General features: G+C 43.0%; 1 protein-coding gene across 3 annotated transcripts; it reads right to left on the bottom strand.

Annotated features, from left to right (window-relative positions):
• Positions 1-156: 156 nt before the first annotated feature.
• On the bottom strand, positions 157-27205 carry TRPC1 (transient receptor potential cation channel subfamily C member 1). Of its 3 annotated transcripts, none has more exons than XM_053390180.1 (13): positions 27005-27205; positions 23021-23175; positions 22723-22824; positions 20750-20958; positions 18572-18703; positions 17608-17803; positions 15764-16100; positions 13561-13700; positions 10729-10872; positions 7365-7540; positions 7041-7242; positions 5653-5847; positions 157-473 (listed from the first exon to the last, which is right to left on the bottom strand). In XM_053390180.1, the coding sequence occupies exons 1-13, from the start codon at positions 27138-27140 to the stop codon at positions 246-248; spliced, it is 2352 nt and encodes a 783-aa protein (XP_053246155.1). In that variant the 5' UTR covers positions 27141-27205; the 3' UTR covers positions 157-245. The 3 variants fall into 3 exon arrangements, with proteins under 3 accessions (XP_053246155.1, XP_053246156.1, XP_053246157.1); XM_053390181.1 differs by having other exon boundaries at positions 20756-20958; XM_053390182.1 differs by lacking the exons at positions 20750-20958; positions 22723-22824; positions 23021-23175; positions 27005-27205 and adding an exon at positions 18971-19126.

Here is a 27205-nt window from a genome sequence, read left to right as displayed (position 1 = left end):
TTACAAACTCTACATTTGCATTTGGCAGACTATGTACAAATTTTACATTTTGTACACTTAATAAAAAGCCTCAAAAGAATAAAAAATAGTTACTTTCTTCACAATTGAGTTTGGCTGCATTACATGCAATGGCATTTAAAAAAATGTAACAAGAAGAAATTTCCATCGTTTATTATTTGGGCTGAAAATAAATATATTCCAATGAATGTGTCTAAATTTAGGCGTTTTATTTAAAACCTTGATTCCTAGTTTCTTTGATAAAATATAGCATACTTTGAAGTCCGGAACCCAAGCAGGTCTCTCATTTCATTTCGGAATTTTGATAAGTCTTGCCGCAGCTCATTGAGATTTTCTACAGTCGCTTGATCAGTGCTTTGCATTCTCTGTCTCATGGAAGTCAAATAACGATGAACTAGACAGCACATTACCTTTTGGTAATTCTCATCTCTCTTTTGCTTCAGATTTCTCCACTCCTGTAAGCAAACAGTGACATATTATATATAATGTACAGATGGCTATGATCCGCCCCCCCCCCCCCCCGGTTTGCACAGTCATATTTGTGCATGCCCCCTTCATGGATCACTGCCTTGCCGTGGCGAAGGGGCTTGAAGAACTCAGAGAAGCTATGAACTACGCCGAGCAGGGCACACAAGATGAACAGGTCATAGTGGAGAGTTTTGACCAAACGTGATCCACCTGGAGGAGGAACCGGCAAGCCACTCCAGTATCCTTGCCAAGAAAACTCCATGGACAAAGACAACAGGCATATAAAAGTTATGACGCTGGAAGATGAGCCCCTCAGGTCGGAAGGCGTCCAACATGCTACTGGGGAAGAGCGGAGGGCAAGTACAAGTAGATCCAGAGCTGATGAAGCGGCTGGGCCAAAGCCGAAAGGACGCTCAGTTGCGGATATGCCTGGAAGCGAAAGGAAAGTCCAATGCTGTAAAGAAAAATATTGCATAGGAACCTGGAATGTAAGAACCATGAACCTAGGTAAGTTGGAGGTGGTCAAAAATGAGATGGCAAGAATAAATATTGACATCCTGGGCATCAGTGAACTAAAATGGACGGGAATGGGCGAATTCAGTTCGGATGACCATCACATCTACTACTGTGGGCAAGAAACCCGTAAAAGAAATGGAGTGGCCCTCATAGTCAACAAAAGAGTGGCGAAAGCTGTACTGGGATGCAATCTCAAAAATGATAGAATGATCTCGATACGAATCCAAGGCAGACCTTTTAACATCACAGTAATCCAAGTTTATGCACCAACCACTGGTGCTGAAGAAACTGAAATAGACCAATTCTATGAAGACTTACAAGACCTTATAGAAGTGACACCAAAGAAGGATGTTCTTCTCATTATAGGGGATTGGAATGCTAAAGTAGGAAATCAAGAGATAAAAGGAACAACTGGCAAGTTTGGCCTTGGAGATCAAAACGAAGCAGGGCAAAGGCTAATAGAGTTCTGTCAAGAGAACAAGCTGGTCATCACAAACACGCTTTTCCAACAACACAAGAGACGACTCTACACATGGACATCACCAGATGGGCAGTATCGAAATCAGATTGATTATATTCTCTGCAGCCAAAGATGGAGAAGCTCTATACAGTCAGCAAAAACAAGACCTGGAGCTGACTGTGGCTCAGATCATCAGCTTCTTATAGCAAAATTCAAGCTTAAACTGAAGAAAGTAGGAAAAACCACTGGGCCGGTAAGATACAATCTAAGTCAAATCCCTTATGAATACACAGTGGAAGTGAGGAACAGGTTTAAGGATTTAGATTTGCTGGACAGAGTGCCTGAAGAACTATGGATGGAGGCTCATAACATTGTACAGGAGGCAGCAACGAAAACCATCCCAATGAAAAGGAAATGCAAGAAAGCAAAGTGGCTGTCCAACGAGGCCTTACAAATAGCGGAGGAGAGAAGGCAAGCAAAATGCGAGGGAGATAGTGAAAGATACAGGAAATTGAATGCAGATTTCCAAAGAATAGCAAGGAGAGACAAGAAGGCCTTCTTAAACGAGCAGTGCAAACAAATAGAGGAAAACAACAGAATGGGAAGAACCAGAGATCTGTTCAAGAAAATTGGAGATATGAAAGGAACATTTCGTACAAAGATTACCATAATAAAGGACAAAAGTGGTAAGGACCTAACAGAAGCAGAAGACATCAAGAAGAGGTGGCAAGAATACACAGAGGAATTATACCAGAAAGATATGGATGTCTCGTGCACCCCAGGTAGTGTGGTTGCTGACCTTGAGCCAGACATCCTGGAAAGTGAAGTCAAATGGGCCTTAGAAAGCACTGCAAATAACAAGGCCAGTGGAAGTGATGGTATTCCAGCTGAACTATTTAAAATTTTAAAAGATGATGCTGTTAAGGTGCTACACTCAATATGCCAGCAAATTTGGAAAACTCAGCAGTGGCCAGAAGATTGGAGAAGATCAGTCTACATCCCAATCCCAAAGAAGGGCAGTGCCAAAGAATGCTCCAACTACCGCACAATTGCACTCATTTCACATGCTAGCAAGGTTATGCTTAAAATTCTACAAGGAAGGCTCAAACAGTATGTGGATCGAGAACTCCCAGAAGTGCAAGCTGGATTTAGAAGAGGCAGAGGAACCAGAGACCAAATTGCAAACATGCGCTGGATTATGGAGAAAGCTAGAGAGTTCCAGAAAGACATCTACTTCTGCTTCATTGACTATGCAAAAGCCTTTGACTGTGTCGACCACAGCAAACTATGGCAAGTTCTTAAAGAAATGGGAGTGCCTGATCACCTCATCTGTCTCCTGAGAAATCTCTATGTGGGACAAGAAGCTACAGTTAGAACTGGATATGGAACAACTGATTGGTTCAAAATTGGGAAAGGCGTACGACAAGGCTGTATTTTGTCTCCCTGCTTATTTAATTTATACGCAGAATACATCATGCGAAAGGCTGGGCTGGATGAATCCCAAGCTGGAATTAAGATTGCCGGAAGAAATATCAACAACCTCAGATATGCAGATGACACAACCTTGATGGCAGAAAGTGAGGAGGAATTAAAGAACCTTTTAATGAGGGTGAAAGAGGAGAGCGCAAAATATGGTCTGAAGCTCAACATCAAAAAAACGAAGATCATGGCCACTGGTCCCATCACCTCCTGGCAAATAGAAGGGGAAGAAATGGAGGCAGTGAGAGATTTTACTTTCTTGGGCTCCATGATCACTGCAGATGGTGACAGCAGCCACGAAATTAAAAGACGCCTGCTTCTTGGGAGAAGGGCAATGACAGGCCTAGACAGCATCTTGAGAAGTAGAGACGTCACCTTGCCAACAAAGGTCCGTATAGTTAAAGCCATGGTTTTCCCAGTAGTGATGTATGGAAGTGAGAGCTGGACCATAAAGAAGGCTGATCGCCGAAGAATTGATGCTTTTGAATTATGGTGCTGGAGAAGACTCTTGAGAGTCCCATGGACTGCAAGAAGATCAAATGCATCCATTCTTAATGAAATCAGCCCTGAGTGCTCACTGGAAGGACAGATCGTGAAGCTGAGGCTCCAGTACTTTGGCCACCTCATGAGAAGAGAAGACTCCCTGGAGAAGACACTGATGCTGGGAAAGATGGAGGGCACAAGGAGAAGGGGGCGACAGAGGATGAGATGGTTAGATAGTGTTTTCGAGGTTACCAGCATGAGTTTGACCAAACTGCGGGAGGTAGTGGAGGACAGAGGTTCCTGGCGTGCTCTGGTCCATGGGGTCACGAAGAGTCGGACACGACTAAACGACTAAACAACAACAACAACAACATTTGTGCATGCATGCCTGCTAGACAGGGAGAGAGATCCTGGAAGGTTGGCAGGTGACGTCTTCGTACCTTCCTATACTGCATAGTTCATCTCACCAGTGCGGTGGCAGAGCAATATAGAGTTTTCAGCAGAAGTGGCAGCTATGGGTCTCAAGTGGCCAGCAGTGAGCCAGTGCTGAGTTCCCATTCCCAAACTGCTCTGAGTGTGTGCGTGTTTGCCTTGTGCTCTCTCTCTTATCTGTTCCCTGCTGTCTCTCCATATTTCTGCCCCATATTTCTGTCTATTAGTTTTAGACGTAATAGCTCCACCATGGATTTCAAATTTCTTGGCTGAGTAAATGTTTCCTGGGTGCTCAGTTCTTTAACTATATAATGTGTATTTGTCTACAGCTTGACTAGCTTTTCTAAGCTCTCTGCCATAAATTGAAAGAGTATACTTATGGATAATACTCAGTGCATCCCATGAATACAATGGGTAAAAGTTTTGTTTCCTAGAATGTCCTCTAAATGCTTCTCCTTAATAATATGCTGCACATATGCATCTTATGATGTGTCTTGAAGTGCAATCTGCATTTTGACTGCTTCAGCCTGTATAGCACGCGCACACACACACACACACACACACACACAAAACCATCAACAAATTCTAATTTCTTCTCATCTTTAGCAATATACACAGCAGAAACTAAGAATAGGATACACAGTTACTATAGAGCAGGCATGGCCAAACTTGATCCTCCAGCTGTTTTGGGACTACAACTCCCATCATCCCTAGCTAACAGGACCAGCGGTCAGGGATGAGGGAAATTGTAGTCCCAAAACATCTGGAGGGCCAAGTTTGGCCATGCCTGCTATAGAAGAACTGATGATCTATCTGGATAAGAAATTAATGGGCTACGTCTAATTACGCCCACCAGCATGTGCAATGGAAATCACTTGCAGAATGGGACTTCCACTCTGTGCTTTGCGTTCCCATCCAGAAAAACCTCTCCAGGGGTTCACTAAACCCTCTGCAGCATATTTAGATGTTGTGTGGGAAGCAGCACAATAGGGGAAGGAGAAGCCTCACTGAGCAAGAAAAAGCCCACCCATGCTAGTTTTACATGCACAAAACATGCCTTCCCTTAAAAAAAACAAAAAAAAAAAACCAAAATTCCTGTCTCTGTACCAAGGTCTGTATTAAGATGTGTGATGATTCGTCAATTATTTTTACCTGCGAGAGGAACTCATCATGATACCTGATGAGAGAGTGCCCTAGATATGTTTATTCAAAGCAGTTGTAAAACAAAGAGGCTGCAGTGTTTCCTTTGGGTATTTTGTTTTGACATGTCACAGGGCATGCTTAAAATTAGCACATGGTAGGGGAAAACTAACAAATCTGCATCATTTTTAGAATTAACATCTTGCTATAGGAAAAAAAAACTCATTTGCCTGTACTGAATTTGCACTACTGTACTTTAAACCCTTAAATAATGTTATGAGAGGGAAAAGCAGAAAGGACTTCAGAGGTTGCACTCAAATAGCTTGCAACTGACTTGTGGAAGATTCTTCATTAATGTCTGGATGCCAGGCACTGTTTTGAATCAAGGTGGTGGACCAAAACATGCCTTTGGCATAACTTCACCCATTTTGTCACCTTGTTTTTTGTATTATTATTTTTTTTGCATGATGGGTGTAAACTCACGAATTACACACTCCATTTAAAAATCACTGTATCTTTTGGCTTCTAAAAATTCCTGGGCACTGCTGGGCACTCCCTGTTGGTATTTTATAACTTTTTGCAGGAGATTGGACTACATGACCCTCATGGTTTCTTCCAACTCTACGATTCTATGGTTCTATGTTTCTATTTCTTACCTTTAAACTATTCTGTCGCTTGACTTTGCCAGATGATGTATGAGAGCCGATCCACTTACTGAGGCTGTTAAATAGGTAGCATATAGTCTTTGGAGATGGAACAATATTGAAGGGGGGTGGTAGCGTACATTTATCATCGAAATAGCTAAGCCAGAGCTTGGCACGAGCAAATTTCCATTCTTTATCTTCATGATTCTAAATTAATGGGAGGGTTGGGAAAACAGATATTAAAAGGTTCTGCTGAGCGGTGATTATAAATTACAAAACTGACAGGGAATTAACACACACAAAAGTGCAACCCCCATACATGCACAAAGAAAAAGATGCACCCAATATTTAACCATGTGCATGAAGCTTCTTGTCACCTGTCCATCTCCCCTTTGTAAGGGTGCTGCAGGTGAGAAGAAGAGATAGCTGACAGCAAACCCACCAAGAACCAGGCTCAAACTTGGGTAGAGGCTTGGGCTCAGTTCATAATGGGGCCAGAATTCCCGACAACACCTATTTTACCACGATGTATTTACATGTCTATTATTTGTTTCATAAAATTTATACACTGCTTGACTGTAAAAACAACAACTTCAAAACAGTTTACAAAAAGATAAAACAGTAAAATCGTGTGAAATCCACAACCACACTTTAACACATACATTCCTAAGTCTCTGGGTAGGCTTGTCCAAACAAGAATGTTTTGGGCAGGTGTCAAAAAGAGTACAGTGGTACCTCGGGTTGCATACGCTTCAGGTTGCATACGCTTCAGGTTACAGACTCCGCTAACCCAGAAATAGTACCTCGGGTTAAGAACTTTGCTTCAGGATGAGAACAGAAATCGTGCGGTGGCGGCGCGCCGGCCCCATTAGCTAAAGTGGTGCTTCAGGTTAAGAACAGTTTCAGGTTAAGAACGGACCTCCGGAACAAATTAAGTACTTAACCCGAGGTACTACTGTACAGTGAAGGCACCTGCTTGATCTGAATGGGCAAGGATTTCCAAAGTACAGGTGCTGCCACACTAAATGATCAAGCTCTTACAAATGTGGAATGGGCATTTTGTGTCACCTGATGGAGGGACAATTCCGCTGATCAAAGTGGCTGAGTGGGCACATGTGGGGTAAAGCAATCTCGTACATAAAAGGGTCCCAAATTGTTAAGGGGTTTATATATGCTAAAAATAACAGCCTGAGCCCAGCCTGGCAGCAAACTGACAACCAGTGTAGATACCTGAGCACAGGTGTTATATGCTGACAAGACCCCACTCCTGTCAGCAATTGTGTTCTAGCATTCTGCACTAGCTGCAGCTTCCGGATCAAGCCCCACATTATTGTGCTATACAGAATCAAGAGCACTGTTGACACTTAAAATACAATAAATCTTGTTTTCAAAACACTTACCGCTATCAGCTGAAAGCTTTTATGGAGCATCGCCACCAAGAGCTTGGTAAGGACAATTACAACTACTACATTGTATGTGCCAACAATAACAGCACCCACAAAAGACTGTAGTTCTTCGCCATAGCTAAATCTCGTGACAAAAATGGCTACATGTGCAAGAGAGAATATGTACCAAAACAGGGCAAAGCATGTGCCAATAAATCTGAAAAAAAGAAAAACTATGGTTAGATAGTTACTGTGCATTAAAGGCCAGATCAATGGAATCAATGCATTCATATTCTATAAAAGAAAAACTGTGATCTCAATCAACACTATGAAACTCACGAGTGGAAGGTATCATTGCTTTGCTGCTCACAGAAAATCCCAGCACAGTCCTTTTCTTCATCCACAGTGAACCCTTTATCATACAGTTGGGTCAACCCAATGGTGAATGAGAACAACACAAGAAGAAACATTCCAAGAAATTTTCCGAAGTCCTGCAACATCTGCCCCATTGAAATCTGTAGGAACATATTGATTTGTTCTCAGTTTTAAACAGCTATGAAATATCAAATGGTGATTGCATATTAAGAAGGCATGCTAGAAAAACTATTTACAAGACAAGCAGATTTTCCTAACCAAATTCATGACACTACAAAAGAGTCAAGTAGCTGTTCTGAATACTGTTGGGAGAAAGCTGTGATAAAACCACAGACTACAAGAATTAAATTTTATTGTACTGTACAAACACACATGCTATTTTATCCTGAATCATTTTTATTCTCATAGTAAAAGCAAACTACAGACTGTTTCCTTAACTCAAATGATATGTCTGAAGCAAAAATAATAACTGTAACACGTAGACTCAATGATAATCTGGGGTATTGTTTAAGGAGTTATATTGCTGATATTACTTTTTGTATCTTTATTTTAGATCTTATTATGATTTATGTGGAAACTGTTCAATTTGGTTGCGTACTTTTTTGATGTTTTACTTATTTATGACAACTTTTGTTATGCTTGTAATTAGGTACTTTTTCATTTTAGAAGCCATCCGGAGCATGGTTTTAAACTACAGAAAGGCAGCATACAAATAAAACTACGTATGTATATACATATAATCTTCAACAATTTCATGACTGAAGATGGTATGAAAAGTTTAACTATGTTCAATGAGGTTTACATCCAAGCATGAGTGCAAAGGATTGTAGACTTATGAGTAAATATGCATAGGATTGGGTTATGAAATTAATAAACAGATTTAAAGCTTCTGATGTATAATTTCTATAGCAGGGTTAGCCTATGTGGTCCCCCTCAGATGTTGTGGCCTACAGTCTTCATATTTCCCAGCCAACATGGTCAATGATAAAGGATGATGGGAATTGTACTCCACAACATCTAGAAGGCACTATGTTGGCTATCCCTGTTTTACACTAACCCTAAAACAAAAATGGGAAGGGCTATAGCACTTTCTCTGGAGTACTGCACAGATACTAGGGGTACCAGATTCTTTTTTAACTGCCCAGAAAGATTAATAGAATGACAAAACAAATCTGTTAAGGGTAGCTATAATTTAGTCACGGACTTTAGTAGTCAGCATCAGTGGCGTAGCGTGGGTTGTCAGCACCCGGGGCAAGGCAAGTAATTTGCGCCCCCTAACCCGTGGATTTTAGCACTCGAGTGCGAGCGCGCCCCCCCCAGATGTTGCGGCCGGTGCGGCCGGCCCCCCCTGCACCCCCCACGCTACACCACTGGGGCTGGGGGCGAGCGAAGGAGCCAAGGACCCCCCCCAAAGGCTCAGCAGGAATTTATTAAATTTATTATTTGCGGAGCCCCCGCGGGCCGAGGCAGCCGAAGCCCCCTCCCCTCGGGCGCCTCCCCGCCCCCTCCTCTCCTTGGGCTGTAGGTGGAGCCCGCGCTCCGAGGCGCTCCAGATCCGGGCTTGGCGAGAGCCTCTCCTCCTCCCGGCCGGGTCCGGGGGCTTCCAGCCGCGCTCCGTCCTCCCCCCCCCCCCCGAGACTTGCGCTGAGAGCCGGAGCCAGCGGCGCCCCCTTCCGCCGAGAGACGCTCGCCCGCCCGCCCGCCAGCTTCCTCTCGGAGGGTTTTGGGGAGCGCAGGGCGCGTCGAGGCCCCTCGGAGCTCTCCTCCCTCCCAGTCGGCAGAAGCAGCCGCCGCCTGTGGCTGGGCCGAGGGGATGGCGGCGTCGGCGGGGTGCGGAGGCTGCCGGTGCCCGGCCAGGCGTCGGTGGCGGCGTCGGCGCTGCTGCAGCGGCTGCTCCTCCTGCGAGCAGTGAGTGGAGCGCAGCCGCAGCGGCAGCGGCGGCGGCGGCGGGGGGGTGGGCGTGCGCGCTAGGGCGCAAGGCTGGCGGTGGCGGTGGGGAGCCCGGCGGAGGAAGAAACTTGTCCCTTCCCTCTGGACTCGCGCCCCCCCCAGATGTTGCGCCCGGTGTGGCCGGCACCCCTGGCACCCCCCACGCTACGCCACTGGTCAGCATTACACTTACAAAGTGTTACACATTTGTAGAAGACACTTTTTTGTGAAAATCTGAAGCGTTTGTTACACAAAAACCATCTTATTGTAAAGATTAACTGTTTTTAGTAGCAGCTAAGTTAGGATATACCTGTCCCGCATTTTGACCCAAGTGTATCCACAAAGCAACTTACAATAAATATAAACATCAATTTATTCAACTTTTCAAAGCATTTATTAATAGAGTTCACAGTTTGAGATAAAGATGGCAAACTGCTTTGAAATTATATATGAAAATATGAAGGTGTTGCAGTAATATGTGTTTCATTTCACTGATGGGGTGCAGTTTATGGGCATTTGAAAGTCATGACCTACTTTTGGAAAAGTATGTGGGTCTGTCTATGGTCGCCAACAAGAGCAACTAAAGCTCCATTGTGCCATTGAATGGGGTGACTGTTGGCTGTTTATGTACAACTGGATTTCTGACTTCACTACATAGAGGGCTAATATAAATGCATGTTATAGTTGCAATACGTAAATAAATATGTATGTTACATAGTGAATGTCTTCAAAAATGAATACGGACTTTTTAATGTTCAATATGTTGCCTCCCTGTACTATTAATGAGGAATTTGCAATAGAAAATGAGATTAAGTTGGTAAGATGGAAAGGAATAAAAACTGGAGAATTATAAGACACTTATAAGACATAAGTGTCTTATGGGTAACATTTGATGTTTTTTCTTATACGGTATGTCTCATGTGTTAACTGTAATCGGGGATTAACACAACAATAATATGGCTCTTTGAGCCGTGTCTAACAGACAGATGTGCACTCTTTTACCTTCCTTGGTTGCTGTTGTCACACAACTAGATATCTTTAGAACTAGGCCTCTGAATTATTTCCAGAATATCTGGCACTATAAATAGGATGCGCCGCTAACGCTTTGATCTCAATTCACCTTTGAATGGCACATAAAGCAACTTCCTTTTTAAAGGATGCTGCACTCCTTTGTGTACCATGTATAATCCCATTTTTGTTTCGTTTCTAAAGTTTCTAACCCAGTGAAAGAACCACCACTTTATATGCCCCAATAAGCCCACATAATCAGGTCACTATCCAACTACAGAATGAATAACTATCAGTACACACAATGGTGGAAATTTAAACATAAGTAGAGAGTCTATCTGAAAAACCAGAGGCAATTACACCTAGCCATTTTGCCCCAAGGACGACTTACCTGAAGTGGGCCTAGGACAGAGCTTGTTGTATACATGAAGAAAAGTCGAAGGTAACTCAGAACGTTGGCAAAAGCAAACAGACCTTCTGCCACCAGGGTAGGGTGGAAGGCATCCCAATCCTTCCTCTCAGCAAAATTATGGAACTAGAGTTTTTGAAAGAAGTTGAAGTTACTTTAAATTAACAGATAATCCAGTGGCGGCTTTCATCAACCAATGACACACACTATCTGTAGCCTATCTTCCAACCATGAACAAATCGCAGCAAGCACCACCAGGGGTCACACATTTCCTTTCCCCCCTTTAAGTTGTGAGAGGCAAAGATCAGCAGTAATGGTGTATACTTTGCAGGATAATGATAATTTGCTGTTATATCAAAATGCAGTGAACACTGATTTGCACAAACCAACGCTCAGTGTATTTTGGATGTCTATAATTTGTCACAAATCCAACCGCTCATGTAAAAAGAAGAGATGGCAAGACAAGGAGGGAACACACCACCCTGAGGCTTGCTCATAACAAAGCATGGCTTGACATTGCTACTGAATGTAGCCAACAGGAGGCTGCAAAGAAATAGGAGTATTCTCCAGCCGCTAACAATCCAGGACAAGATCCAGCACTGAATGAGGTAAAATAATGGACCAATGATCAAACAGCTGCCCTACTGACTTTTTTTTTTACACTCAATTTATTTCTGTCTAAAATATAAGCTAGCTTTATTTGAATGAGATTTTCTGACTCAAGGCAATATTTTGTCAGGATAGATATAAGCCTATTTAATCTGGAAGGTTCTTACATGACTAGCAAGCAGAGCTAAGAAGATACAGCTTTATCTTGCACTCCAAATGAACACCAGACAACAAGAAAGGCAGCTCTGAAGATTCAGCCACATGAGGAAAGAATATCTGAGTGGTTCAGATTAATACACTTGCAGCAAGACGGTTTCTGCATCCATTAAGGCTGGTACAGATTTGTTTTCCCTCCATTAGTCATGACTGGGAGTGGGCAGTAGATCACATGCCCCCGTCTACAGTCCCTTCCCTCAAGAACACGTTTCCTTGTGACTCTTGGCCATTTTTCAGTATCATGTCTGTATTAACATTAACAATGATTAATCCTAATCAGGGTACATTCCTCACTCAAGATTCATAACCTGGATTCAAATCTTGGGTTGGGAGCAAATTGTGACTAATATCTACCACAGTTAACGTAGATGCAGAAGGAACACTGTACTGCAGAGACTGGTAAGATATCACACCAAACCAAGGGGTGCAAAATTAAAAAGCTGCACATACATTATTATCATGAAGAAAAACCCATATTATTATTATATATGATTATATGATTATATGATTAATGTGCCCATAACTTTAGCGGCCTGCATTTAAAAATAAAAAGGTCCCAAAAGCTTGTAATCTAAAGTGAAGAGAAAACGGAAGGGAAGGGAAGCACAAAGGATGGATGTATCAAACACAGCCACACTCCCTTAGGGCCAAACTGCACAGTACAAGAAATGTGTATCAGCATTTACATCTCTCTGTGTGTTCATCTCTACCCACGCGTGCTTTAAGCATCAGCTGCAAACCCCAATCATTATCAGGATAATGGCACTGATGGAAAGGCCTTAAAGCCTTTCTCCATGCGGTCCTGATGAAAATTCCCTCTCTTCCCCCAGTCTCGCTTCTGCCATTGGCTCTGTGGCCTTCAGCAAGTCACAATTCTAAGTCTTAGTGACTTATGCGTAAAATTGGAGTGTAAGCAGCACTCCACCCAAAGTTATTGTAAGGGAAAGAAGGATAGAGGATTTAAAGCACTTTATTAATTTGCAAAGCGATGTATAAATTAATCAGATTTCATCATCTTTAGGAAAACAGATGATTTGCTGATCATCACAAATAAGCCAATGTTTCACAAATATTCTCCAAGAAAATAAAGGGAATGTTTATTCCTGCATTGCAGGGGGCTGGACTAGATGACCCTCAGGATACCTTCTATCTCCACAATTCTATGATTCTAGGCTGTAGCTAAAGCTTGTAACACAGCCTTCACTGGAAAAAAAATGTGCCTAATTAGAATTAGTAGGTGTCTGGTGTATAAGCCTCTGTATTATATACTCATATGGCACATAAATCCCCAGTTTCATTTTATAGTATGTGCACAATACATGAGACTTATGAATGCTCTTTGGGTCACATCTGTAAGGTCAAGAGGGGGTGGCCTTGTCATCTGGGCAGACCAGGCCTTCCATACACACTAGCCAGGCTTGCACCCCAGGGAGTCACTTTGGTGCTGCTACTGCAGCAGAAACAAGGCGGGAGGCAGCAGTTACGAGTTACCAGTCTCTGCAGCCACAGCAGGCGCTGTGATTCTCCAGCAGTTTGACTTCACCCCCAGAGTCACACTCCAGATGGATGACAACAATGAATGCAACTAATTTCAGATAAGACTACAAATCTACTTGGATGAATAGTAACGTTGCTGTTGGTTCACATCCTTTTTTTCTATAATAGAATAAAAACACTCGAATACACCATCAAACACACCAAAAACATAAGAAAACAGAAAGACTCAACATGCAGCTATATCTTCACATGCTTACTTTCTCTACTAGTGCTAAATATATGGAGACTGAAATCAAAGACATACTTTGAGGCTTTAAATTAAGAATGAGCGTTCCTAGGATGCCCTCCATTTTGAAAAACAGCGTAATTTTATGCTGGTGTCAACCACCAAGATTTTTGTTGTTTTAAAACATTTTTTAAAACTTATTTTTTTAAAAGGTTGTACAGGATTCTGCACAACACAGCGTTATCAAACACTGAGTTGATGTTTACCTTGTTATGGGCAACTACTTTGAGAGCAAAAGTTGCCAAATAGAGAGAATTCATGACAAAACTAAGTTGATTTCGGGATTCCTCTAAGAAGTCTTCTAAGCCTTCATACCAGAGCCTTTTAACATCTGACCACACCATTCCTTAGAGCAGAGAAACAGAACACAGTGAGTGAGATATACTAGATTCATTTCACAGTGATTTCAGTGTATTCTATGTGTCTTTCCATCAACTACAAAAGTACCCTCCCCCCCCCACAGAGTAATGGGGAGCAGAGGAACGTAAGAACTGTGTGTACTGCCAAAGAAGCATTGGGTTAAAACATGCAAGAAGGGATCCACACCTTCTAAAAGACAGTGGGAATTATGCTAACAACATAACTGCAACAGCCAAGCAAGGGCACCACTATAGCGGCTTGGGTAGATAGCCACATTTTAACCTGGAGTCAAAACTCAAGCAATGGTGGTGCTATACTTTAGCAGCCTTTCATATTCGAGTCTCTCTTTTCAAAGTCATAATCAGTGTGGTTAAAAATAGCAAGAGGTGAGTCTCAAAAGCAATGTCTGTATCTACATCTCTTACTAAGGAAAAAAAAAACCTCTTCTATGTAAATGACATACTCTTATGTCAATAGTAAATGTTAATAGTTTTAAAATTTCTAGTCAAGGTCACATTATGCTCCCCCCCCCCCCGCAGTACATTCTATACTACTTTACTATCAAACATTTGTAATAATAGCAACATACACAATTCCAAACTGAGCATAAAGAATATATAGGGCCATTATTAGTTAAGCAGTATGCTTCACAAAAGATTAAGTTACGGTTTAGTGCCCCAAGTACAACTGTCATTTCATTTGCATTTAGAAAATAATAGCAAAGGTTGCTGAATTCATTTTAACAAACAATGTTGAAGAGTAGTGATCCATGCTCCCTCTGCTGGTTCTGTAGTTACTTCAGATAATCTGCAAACTGTTTCTGGAAAGACAGCTGCCACACTTCAAGGAACAGAGTTCTCTATAAACATGGTGCAAGTCTACGGATATTTCAGTTCTATTTTCATAAAACTTGTTATGTGGACTGTAGGAATGATTTACACAATCCTTCCTTCCATATAAAGGGGGAAGGAATAGTACAAAATAACAACATCACAGCTTTGTTGTGTATGGGCTGGAGACACACATTTTCATGCTCCCACACCTTGCATACTCTAGCTATATGTGAATCGGCCCCACAGGGACTACTTCTCATACCTGAAAACTTCTTACAAAGTATTACTTTCATGTATGAAAAAGGAATGTGCAACTATAATAAATGACAAGTCCAACTTCTTTGTTGTTGTTGAGGGGTAAAATAGATATGAATACAGATGTGGGTGCCTGTCACAGGTCTGTGTAATTCCTTTTTTTTTACAACCAAAGATGCAACCTGGTAAGAACTAAACTCATCCCCTTCCCTTGCCTTAACTTGCTACACTTTTATCACTTCAAGTACTTTTCTCCCCACCCCGACTCACTTCCAGTACTGAAGGTGGGGAAAGAGAAGAAAGTCTACACAACAGAAGATGTGAAGGTATTCAGCTTCCATGATCTGACATCCACCTTTTTTAGACCTCCTCACCCTACAGTTAGTTCATATATGAAATAGAAGAGTTGCATGAACCAACAAAGAACATGCCTGCCCACATGTAAGTCTTTTAATGGTAATTTGTTGTTTGGCTGAATTCTTATGAGACTTTCACCTCTAGGATCTGTTTAGAAACCTTAAGAATCACTAGGACATTATTTTCCCCTTTAAAGGTATGGAGTTCCCCAGTGACCATAGAGCCTTCTCCCCTTAGCATAAGTAAATACACTCAAAGGAAACTAGTAGAGGAACATAGACCAGGAGAGGGTTTAAAAGATATGGGAGACCAAAAGAGTTCTCTCATTTTCCTACTGCAGTGTTACAATGTCTGTGCACACAAACAAAACTCCCAACTCTTATGCCCTATGTAGATCCAACTAAGGCATAATCAATGACAGCCCTAGATAGTAATGGCACCTAAGCCTGGTAAAACAAAAATATATCCTTCAATTATATTAAGACTGATATGCTCCTCCCTGTCAAAATAAGATGAAATATGTCTTTTTCCATTACTAGACAATATTGCCAGGGCTCCAATATTAGCGTTGTAACAATTAATTTTATAACCATTTTATACTTACCAATTAGCCAAAATAGTAGAAGATAGTCTATTCTCTCCAATTCTGGCCCCATGGTATTTTTTTTATCTTCATTGTAGACAAGTGAGTACAAGTTAAGCAAGAGCAGAAATGTGAAATATGATGCTCCATGAATGATAAACTTCATAAATGGAGTGTGAATTATTCGGCCTATTTGAGATTTTGGAGCCAACAAGTAACAAAGAGACAGTATTGGCCAAAATATGCCAACTGTCAGGACAGTCAAAATCTTCTTAAACGTGTGCTTGCGACGGTAACCAGCCATTTGTCCAAACCAGACAGTATTGAGAAATTGCTGGCAATTAGACTGAGAAACAAACTGCAATAGGAAAAGAATTTTACATCAATAAATACTGTCCAAAGTAGCCAATAACTCATTACTCAAGCTTTATTTAAACCAGTGGGGAGAAAATGGGGTAGGATTACAATTGTATTGTACAACTTATACAGTCGTACCTTGGTATTTGAACAGAATGCATTCCGGAAGTCTGTTCAACTTCCAAAACATTCAGAAACCAAAGCACGGCTTTTGATTGGCTGCAGGAGGCAAAGTTCACAAACTGGAAACCTACTTCCGGATTTGTGACGTTCGAGTTCCAAGTTGTTCGTGAACTAAGCTGTTCGAAAACCAAGGTACGACTGTAGTAAAGGTAAAGGGACCCTTGACCATTAAGTCCAGTCACGGACAACTCTGGGGTTGCACACTCATCATGCTTTACAGGCGAAGGGAGCTGGCGTTTGTCTGCAGACAGTTTTTCCGGGTCATGTGGCCAGCATGACTAAGCCACTTCTGGCGAACCAGAGCAGCACACAGAAACGCTGTTTACCTTCCCGCCACAGTGGTACCTATCTATATACTTGCACTTTGACATGCTTTCGAACTGCTAGGTTGGCAGGAGCAGGGACAGAGCAACGGGAGCTCACCCCGTCACAGGGATTCAAACTGCCAACCTTCTGATCAGCAAGCCCTAGGCTCTGTGGTTTAGACTACAGCGCCACCCGCGACTGTAGTGGTAAAAGGTAAAGGACCATTGGATGGTTAAATCCCGTCGAATGTGACTATGGGGTACGGTGCTCATCTTGCTTTTCCAGCTGAGGGACCCAGTGTTTGTCCTCAGACAGCTTTCTAGGTCAGCATGACTAAACCACTACTGGTGCAACGTGACACCATGACGTAAGCCAGAGCGCACGGAAACGCCGTTTAACTTCCTGCCACAGCGGTACCTATTTATCTACTTCCGCTGGTATGCTTTCAAGCTGCTAGGTTGGCAGAAGCTGGGACAGAGCAATGGGAGTTTACCCTGTTGTGCGGATCCGAACTCTAATTTCATTGGTTCTGTTTTTAAGAGGTAAAATTTAGAATAATTATTCAGGAACAAGATAACAAACAGAACTTCACAACTAGGGATGAACAAGTCTGTCATTTTAGTTTCTTCTCAATTCGTATTTTTCCAATCCTAACTTCAGTTCTTCACATTTCTCCATCAATTCATGAAGTTTAAGAAAACTCATCAACATTATAGAGTGAATTTCTCCAAATACACATGTATGCAATTTTGCCCAGGATACATAGTTCAGGATACATATGTATGCAATTTTGCCCAGGATACATATGGTAGAGAAAGCAATTTTCTCTACCATAATGGATTTTCTCCATTTGATGGGACTAGTATTGGATACAACTCTTTACTCTTTACCTAGTGCTGCGGTTCTTGAAACTATTAGAAGCAGTGTGCCTATGAAGATATGTATCTATCATAGTCTGGTCTATCCCATCAATTAGTCGGACAGCTTTATAATACATTAGCAAAAAAAGAAAGACACACCTCTTTTTGGTTGTATTTAATAGCAAGCTTTAGGCGACTCAAGTTCATTCTCTCTTCTAACAGCCCCCTTTTATCCACATGCTCATCACTTGCTGTATGGTTGAGTATAACTTCAAGCTCCCGAGAATTCCGTGCTTGTGCAAGCAAATCTTTAGCAAAGGTTTTACACTGTTGAGCTAATTCTTCATAATCATTTCTAGGATATAGAGAAGGTAAAAGCATACTAACATACAATGGACATGATGAATATATTTTACTTTTAACTCTTGGGAGGCAGTATGCTGCAGAATACCAGCTGCAGGGAATCACAGAGAGTGCTCTTGCACTCAGGTCCTGCTTGTGGGCCAAGTAAGACCAAGATGCTCCACGTTATGAGCCTTTGGTCTCACACAGAGGTCTCACGATCTTATGTCTTTTTAATGTTAATTTCACCAAAGAAAGGTCCTTCAAACTGAATACAGACTGGAATGAGCTAAAAATGAATGTGATTCAAATGGATGATTTAACTCATCGATGAAAGAAGACTGATTTAAAATCAATGGGCTGGATCCAGACTAAATCAGGCAAGCTTTAGTCTAATTGAAATCAAGGGGACAAGTTAGTCATGATTCGTTTGATTTTAGTAAGTGTGACTAACTTTGTTCTAGATCCAACCAACAGACTGCAATCAATTTTTCCCATTGTGTAATTAACACATTTAGTCAATGAGTCATATGGATCATTTGCTCTAGCAACTGAAACGTATTAATTTGCAGCCAAATTGGTCCTTTATAAAATTTAGGAGCATTAGCCAAAACCAATCCTAAGCACAAATTCATAGGATTCCACTGTAAATTCTCTGATATCATTTACAACTGATCATTGGGATTTTGTTGACTCACTTGTGAAGTGCCTGCATCCAATTATATTTAGAAGCATAATACTAAAAAGGAAACAGTAGTAGGAATTACTTTGTTACTGATACCTGAATTCAACTTCGACAAGGCTGAGTTCTCTTAAATCTGCACTAAGTTCAAAGGCTCTCAGAATTGGATCCTCCTCCGTCAACATTATTAGGGCAGGACTGGCCAAACATCGATAAATATCAAGACGAAATCTGTTATAAAAATATCAAAGAATACATCTTAAGTCAACCAGTTTTTATTCAATAGTATTTTCAGCTCATAGTTTGTTTGTAATCTGTTTGATTTCAGGTGTCTGGTATATTTATCTACATTTAAAGCCATTTCCAGTATGACAAAAGAAACACAAAATGCCCTTGGTACTCCCCAAAAGCATGCATGCTAAGGCAAATTACTTAAGTGTATTTTGGCTTCAGCATTGAAGAAAGCTTATTAATTCAACTTTGTAGTTAGCAACTCACCCGGTAGCCACCAGGAGTGAAAAATTTCTTGTGGCAACTTCATGATCAGGCTGACAAATGAGGGATGGATTGCTCTGTTCCTACTCTGCCAGCCTGCTTGTTTTCATGCTAGCCATTAAGGAAGAAAACTTATTTTCTCCATGACCAGCAGAGAAATGCAAGTTGTGGATCGAGGGCCCGACCCCCGCTATGTGAAATAAACACACAAGGACACGTGATATAAGGTTAATGGGCAAGAAAAGGCCACAACTTTATTGATTACAGCAGTGAAAAGGTATTGGCTTAGGCATTGGATGACTATAGGAGGTGGGTTTATTCAACAGTAGGTGGAGCCTGTTGATGCTAATCCAACTATAGGCTCACCCCTGATGTCACCGAGGGTCGTGCCATGGCCTCCCGCCAAGCAGGCATCGGACGGAATACACGACTGCCAGATTCCTTTAACGGAATAACCCACGGTAGATAGCATAGGCGATGGCCGCACCTAGCCCTTGACACACATGAATCCAATGCCTAACCTACCCACCAATACCACAAAAGTTGTGACGATTGCTACGAGGTAGGCGAAAAAACCAAAAAGCCTAATGCCAAATGGAAAAATTCCTACCAGGCCCCCCAGACAACCGGGGCGACCAACCTAAGGTCCATAGCAAGGCCAAAAAACCTAGACCCTGAGCTAAATGGGAGTGGAGGGTGGGTGACTCGCTGCGGGACGATGACGACTGAGGAGGCGGCGGAGCTGGAGCCGCAGCATTAAGCTGCTAAACACACACCCCGGAGACACCTGGTTGGCTGCCTCCGGTGGGCGTGGGCGCCAGCCAGGTGAGGAGGGGCGGGGGCTAAGGCCCCCGGCCAGGGGCGGAGCTCGGGCTCCCGCCCACAACCACTCCCCTCTCTTCCAGGGAGGAGAGTCTTTACTAGCTGTTTGGCAGGCTACTAACAGTTTTGCACAATGACAAATATATATAGAGAGAGGGGGGTACATTAGCTATTTCAAAAGGATAAGCACACTAATATTAAAATGAAAACTGCAGCAAATACTTGCAGAATTCCCGTTATACTGGAAGCGGAACCCAAACTTTAAAGTCTGAGTACATAATTAGAGACATCCTGTACAATTCAGCTGGAATATATTTGGTTGCTATGCTATTTGCAATAATACAATAACTCACTAACAGGGGTGTCTGAATGTAACTGGCTCCCTAATGGCTGAAAAGCCTGGAGGCTGGGGCATAGAAAAGTCTGTCTAGTTTTGCTTCCATCCTGCCCTGCCATATCACCACCCTGCCACCCATTTATGTGCTGCATTACAATCTTGCATAAATAATATCAGAACACAGTACAAAGAGGGGAAAACCTCTCACGTCCCTCATGCTGAAATATGTGGCAGGCTAAAAATCTTGAGAAAAGGGACAATCCTCTTCTCAGTTTAGCAGAAGGTCATGCAATTATCTATTTCATGTCTGTGGTTTATAATGACCTGAAAGGGGGGGAAATAACCAACCCTCTTTTAGAAAAATTTCTCTCCTGGGTCACCTGAAACAAAGGAATCTGCCTTATACAGAGTAAGACCACTGGTCCATCTAGTTCAATATTGCCTGGACTCTCCAGAGCCATTTCCCAGATATTTTGCATGCAAAGCATGTGCACTATCATTGAACTTCGGATTTTCTCTCAAAATGATTCTTACTCACAAGTGATCAGGTAAGTGGTTGCTTAAAATCTAGTTCTTCTAAAAGACAGGAAGGAAATTACATGCATTAATAAACAGCTAATTACTGTAACCTGGAGTGCCGAAGGCTATCTTTTTTGTTCTTGGCAGTACATAATGTACATTCACAGCCAACAGCATGAGGTTTGGGTAGTGACACATCTTGCTTTAATAGCATAGTGAGAATTTCATAGTTGTTACGGTGAGCAGCTAAAATGACTGGTGCCACATCCATTGTTGTTGAATATTCTGGATTCTGAATACGTTCCATTAATTTCTGAAACAGAGAGAAAGAAGCCTGGCTTTATGAATTGTTAAATCAGAGATTAAATCTAAAAATTGTCAAATCTACAGCCAAAAATAATATATTTATTGCAGTCTCTCACATTTTAAAACTTTAAATCTTCAGAACTGAATGTGCTTATGGCAGAAAATATAATTCACCTTGTTAATTTTGTACCACACTGCCATTTAATAGCTACATCTCTTTTAGCTAGAGCTGCCGGAACTGAGTTCTGGCTGAAAAAAGCCCTAGTTATTGCTACTCTACTTTTGCTTAAATCTAAGATAGCCCTGGCTCAGTCCAAGTCTGAGTATTGATAATGATAGCTACAGGGTACAAATAATTTTAAAACCCCACCCATTCCTCTCCCAAAAAGGAAGCGAGAAAAAAATACCCTGCTCATTTTCAGATATATAACCAAAAGACACTTAAATGTACTCTCCAAAACTTCCACTATCAAATACAGTGGTATCTTGGTTCTCGAATTTAATCCGTTCTGGGAGTCCGACTCCTGAAACAATTAGAAAACCAAGGTGTGGCTTCTGATTGGCTGCAGGAGCTTCCTGCACTCAAGCAGAAGCCGCGTCTGACGTTTGGCTTCTGAAAAACGTTTGCAAACCAAAACACTTACAGTGGTACCTCGCAAGACGAAATTAATTTGTTCCGCGAGTTTTTTCTTCTTGCGAGTTTTTTGTCTTGCGAAGCACGGTTTCCCATAGGAATGCATTGAAAATCAATTAATGCGTTCCTATGGAAACCGCTTGCCGGGCTGGCGGTGCGGAGAAGGGCTTTTCTCCCCACCGCAAGCCTTCAGGACAGGTCCGGGAACAGAGGGGAAGGCGCGCTGCGCTTCTCCTCTGTTCCCGGAGCTTGCGGGGCTTGCGGTGAGGAGAAGGGCTTTCCTCCCCACCGCCAACATTCAGAACAGCATTCTGAATGTTGGCGGTGGGAAGGAAAACCCTCCTCCCACCGCAAGTCTTCAGGACAGGTCCGGGAACAGAGGGGAAGGCGTGCAGCGCTTCTCCTCTGTTCCCGGGGCTTGCGGTGGGAGGAGGGTTTTTCCTCCCCACCGCCAACATTAAGAACAGCATTCTGAATGTTGGCGGTGGGAAGGAAAACCCTCCTCCCACCGCAAGTCTTCAGGACAGGTCCGGGAACAGAGGGGAAGGCGCGTTGCGCTTCTCCTCTGTCCCCGGACCTGTTCTGAAGGCTGGCGGTCCACCGCCAGCCTTCAGAACAGCCACCCGAAGGCTGGCGCGGGGAGAAGGGCTCTCCGCCCCACCGCCAGCCTTCGGAGCAGCCTTCCGAAGCCTGGCGGGGGGAGGAGGTCTCTCCGCCCCACCGCCAGCCTTCGGAGGAGCCTTCCGAAGGCTGGCGGCGGGAGGAGGTCTCTCCGCCCCACCGCCAGCCTTCGGAGGAGGTCCAAGGACAGTGGGGAAGATGCGCTGCGCTTCCCCGCTGTCCCCGGAGATTTCCCTATGGGCTTTCGTCTTGCGAAGGAAGCCCATAGGGAAATTCATCTGGCGAAGCACCTCGAAAAACGGAAAACTCTTTCTTCTTGCAAGTTTTCCGTCTTGCGAGGCATTCGTCTTGCGAGGTACCACTGTACTTCCGGGTTTGCGGCATTCAGGAGCCAATTTGTTTGACAACTAAGCCATTCAAGAACCAAGGTACCACTATATGTGCTTAACACAACAATCTGAGCAGAGCAACAGTATTAAGATGGGGAATAATACTTTTAATTTATGTAATACTAACAACAATTGTTGGTCTACTGGTTCGTTTGGGTCGATGATTAAGGAGTATATCTACAGCTCCCACAACCTCTGAGTCAATGGCCACCAAGAGTGCATCTGTAGACTGAAAAAATGGAACATTAAAGCAGAAGTAATAGCAACTTGCATACTGGGGAACAAAATAATATTTTTCAAAAATGACAAAGATAGGTTCACTGAAGGAAAATGTTTCTTTTCTGAAACAATAGGTAAAAAGAAGTTAAATCTCACGATTATTCCAATGGCTATCATCATCATCCAGAAGAAGAAGATTATAGTACCTGACAGCCATAATCCAGGAGCAGCTGTAGTATGTCTAGATTTTCATTTTCAATAGTTATGGTAACAGCATTTCTCCCAAGCACATCCACACAATTTATGTTCATATCACCAGAGCTATTCTCTTCTAAAAGTTTCTTCACCATGTAAAAGTCACCTAAACAAGTAATAGACAAAAGACCTATTTTAGTGCTTTTTATTTGCTGATATTCTATCATATTATATTATAAAGGTACCCCTGCCTGTACGGGGCAGTCTTGCCAGACTCTAGGGTTGTGCGCTCATCTCACTCTATAGGCCGGGAGCCAGCACTGTCTGCAGACACTTCCGGGTCACGTGGCCAGTGTGACAAGCTGCATCTGGCGAGCCAGCGCAGCACACGGAACGCCGTTTACCTTCCCGCTGGTAAGCGGTCCCTATTTATCTACTTGCACCCGAAGGTGCTTTCGAACTGCTAGGTTGGCAGGCGCTGGGACCGAACGACGGAAGCGCACCCTGCCGCAGGGATTCGAACCGCCAACCTGACGATCAGCAAGTCCTAGGCACTGAGGCTTTAACCCACAGCGCCACCTGCATCCCTATATTATATTATACAAGATGATATTTATTTCTCTTGTCCTCCAAGGGGCTCAATATGCCATGCATTGCTCTCACCTTCTCTGTATTATCCTCAAAACAACTCTGTGAGGTAGGTTTGGCTGAGAGCTGGTAACCCAGTGAGCTGCATGGTTGAGTGAGGATTTGAGCCCCATGTTTCAGGTCCTAGTCCAACACTGTAACCCCTGCACCACAAATAAATATTACACTTGCTTTTAAATTCAGTCATCCCTACAAGCTTAGTTCTATGTTCTTCTGTGCAGCAGATGCTTTAACACTCTGACTTAGTGACACCACACTGCTTTTTGAAGTAGAGATTTTAAAAACCTACATCCTACACTTGCAATGCACAAGCACTGATCCTGCACCTTACATGTACTGCCTAGCCAATGAGCAACGCTTTCAGCTGTCACATTCCAGTGGCAAAATAAAGCTTTAAGGATCCTTCCCTCATCCTGCTCACCTAACATACTATTAGCACTAATCATATCTTGTAAGTAAAATAGATGCATAGGAACCAGTGTGGTGTACAGTGAATATGTGGAGTATATAACATTTTTATCATGTACACTTAAATACTTTATTCTGTTTGCTATGTTCCAGTCCATGAGAAGAAACTCAGGATCTGGAATAATATCCTAGATAGAAGAACTATGGTGGCAACAAGTGGTGAACTGGAAGAACCACTATCCTTTGATTGAAAATTAGTATACAAAAATACTTGATCTATCTACAAAGCAGCAGGTAATACAGCAGGTGTAGGAAACTAGAAATGATTGATGAATTGTGAGCAGTTTTATAGGAAAAAATTAGCTTCCCACCAAGTAAATTTCTAGAAATGAAACTCTTTATCTAAAAATCCCCCCCCAAGACAACTATACAAAAATGCTTGAACTTCATAGTTATTTAACATCTCTTGATGCAGGTGCAACCCCACAAACAGAATACTATAATCCTGCTTCTCTTGCTGAAAGAATAACACCCAACCTCTGCCACCATCTTCTAACATTTACCTTTCTGTACAAGATAGCAGAGGTGACATATTATAAAAGTCACATATTGTTACAGGTCATACCATTTCAAATATTTCCACAGGACCAAAGCCACACAACTCACAAGGAAACCCCCATGTTAGTTTTAAAATATGCCAAAAATATTTGGCTCCATATTTCTAGGTAAGTTACGTCTGTTTCTTCCCATTGTGTACATATTTTTAAAATTTAAACAAAACAAATTATTTGGATCCAAGTGGGAAAGTGAAAAAAGTCAGAATGCCTTCAAACATTTTGTGTATTAGACAGAAATGTTGAATTTATAACATGTGAATGTCTTTCTGATATTATATATTTTTAATTTTTAGTAAGGCAATGCTTCAGCAAGAGAAAGTGGAAATTAAATTAGCCTTAATAACGTAATGAGTAACAGCAATCAAAATAAGAGCAGTTAATAATTTTTGTACTTACTACATACATTTCTAAATCTCAGTACCTTTTATGTTGCCCACATATATAAAGAATCACTTCCAGATTATTACTGTTCCCCCCACTTTTTACATGAATGCATGTGAAAGAATTAATTAAAACCAACAGGCAGGGCAAGCCTGTCAAAAGGTATAATGAGTTAGCCAAGTCACGTGCCAGATGACTGGGGAAGGCGGCAGCATTGTTATGGTCCCCTCATTCATTCCCCATGTCAGCTGTTTAGTGGAGCACCCTGTAAGTGGTGAATCTGTCTGCCCTGCATAGGCTGAGTGACAAACTAATGAAGAAAATGACTGTGATGGGTAGGCACACAGTGCTCTGTTGACTGCCCTACTGCACATCCATAAATGGCAGGAGGAAAGGCACAAGGCCAGAACAAGCTGCAAACGGGGGGGGGGGGGGGCGGGATACTCAGGTGGTCAAGGCCTGCCTCAGTTAAATGTGTTCACTGGTTCTCCCTCCCTTCTACCATTTTACCCTCACAGCAACCTTGAGCAAAGGTGAGGCCACAAGTGTGCAACTTGCCCAAGTTCACCTAGCGTGTTTCACAGCTTGAGTGGGGATTTGAATCCAAGTCTCCTGAACCCTCGCAACTCAGAAGGTGACTGCAACCAGGAGTAGGCAGTGCATCCCATGAAAGCAAACTAGCAGAAATGCAGTACTTGGACATAAGAGAGCTCAATTGATTACGCAAAAAGCCACAGAATTTCAGGTGAACTCTCTTCCCAATAATGGAGGAAAGGGAGAAAGGCCCTATTCGTCCTCAGGGACAGAAGCCAGCAACATTTTCAACCCGTTGTGCAAAGGGTAGACCAGTGGTTCCCAACCGTTTTTTGTCCATGCCCCATCTAAGCATCTCTAAAATCCTGACCCCTTCCAGCCCGCCCCCGACATATAATTCTTATTATTCTAAAAGTGATCTCCTATTCACACAGAGGAAGCCTAAAAGGCCATTAACTGTTAATAACTCATTCTCGAATTGCCTCCCTTCAAAACCAAATTGCCCCCCTGTGGGGCATGTGCCCCACGTTGGGACATAGCTGTCAACTTTTCCCTTTTCTTGCGAGGGATCCTATTCGGAATAAGGGAATTTCCCTTAAAAAAAGGGAAACGTTGACAGCTATGCGTTGGGAACCAGGGGGGATAGACAAAACACCCCAAAGGATGCTCATTCAAGGAGATCATAGAATCATAGAGTTGGAAGAGACCACAAGGGCCATCGAGTTCAACCCCCTGCCAAACAGGAAACACCATCATTTCGCTGCCAAGTTAAATCTGACTTCCTAAGAAGGCGCTTCATCCACCTTGCCCCTGCTTTTGCGTTTTCCCTGTGGCATATATATATATATATATATATATATATATAACCACAAGGCAGTGCGAGGAAGGTTGGGTTTGAGAGGTAGCAAACAACCTGTGCAGGTCATCATCATCCCGTGAGGAAGTAGGTGCGGGTGTGAGAGGCAGAGAGGCTGAGAAAGAGCGAGGCATACATTCAAATCCAGGGCACAGCTGTCAACTTTCCCCTTTTCTTGCGAGGAATCCTATTCGGAATAAGGGAATTTCCCTTTAAAAAAGGGAAAAGTTGACAGCTATGATCCAGGGACTGGGAGATCCTGCAATCCTCACGGGCAGCCTCATCGGCTGCTCAGCATCCGTTAACACACTTCAGCCACCAATGTATAGCGGCCACAACCATAGTGGCAATATAATATTCCCGGTATCCATCACTTTTCGCGCAGCGGAGGGGGGCACGGACTCCCTCTCTCCTCAGAGTTCATGAGACCCTTAGGAGCCGAGTCGGAGGTTTGCGCGTCAAGCTGCCTCCGCCGCCGCCGCCCTAAATCCACGCCGGGCCGCTCCTCTCCATCCGAGGCCCGCAACGGCCCGTCCTAAGCGACGCCCCACCTTTGTCGCAGGCGAGCAGGAAGAGCTTCTCGTCCAAGGTGGTCTCCTCCTTCACCTGCCGGACATCCTTCAGCGCCAGCAGCTTGTTAGGGGAGGCCGAGGCCGACGGGTCCGCGCTCTGGTAAAGAGCAGCCATAGCCCCGCCAGGCGGAGGCCCATCGGGAGAGGCCGCGCCGCGGGAAGGGCCCTTCCTCTACTCCC

The sequence above is a fragment of the Podarcis raffonei genome, chromosome 5 (genome assembly GCF_027172205.1).
Source record: "Podarcis raffonei isolate rPodRaf1 chromosome 5, rPodRaf1.pri, whole genome shotgun sequence".
Lineage (NCBI taxonomy): Eukaryota > Metazoa > Chordata > Lepidosauria > Squamata > Lacertidae > Podarcis > Podarcis raffonei.
This window is presented reverse-complemented; position numbering and strand designations above follow the sequence as displayed.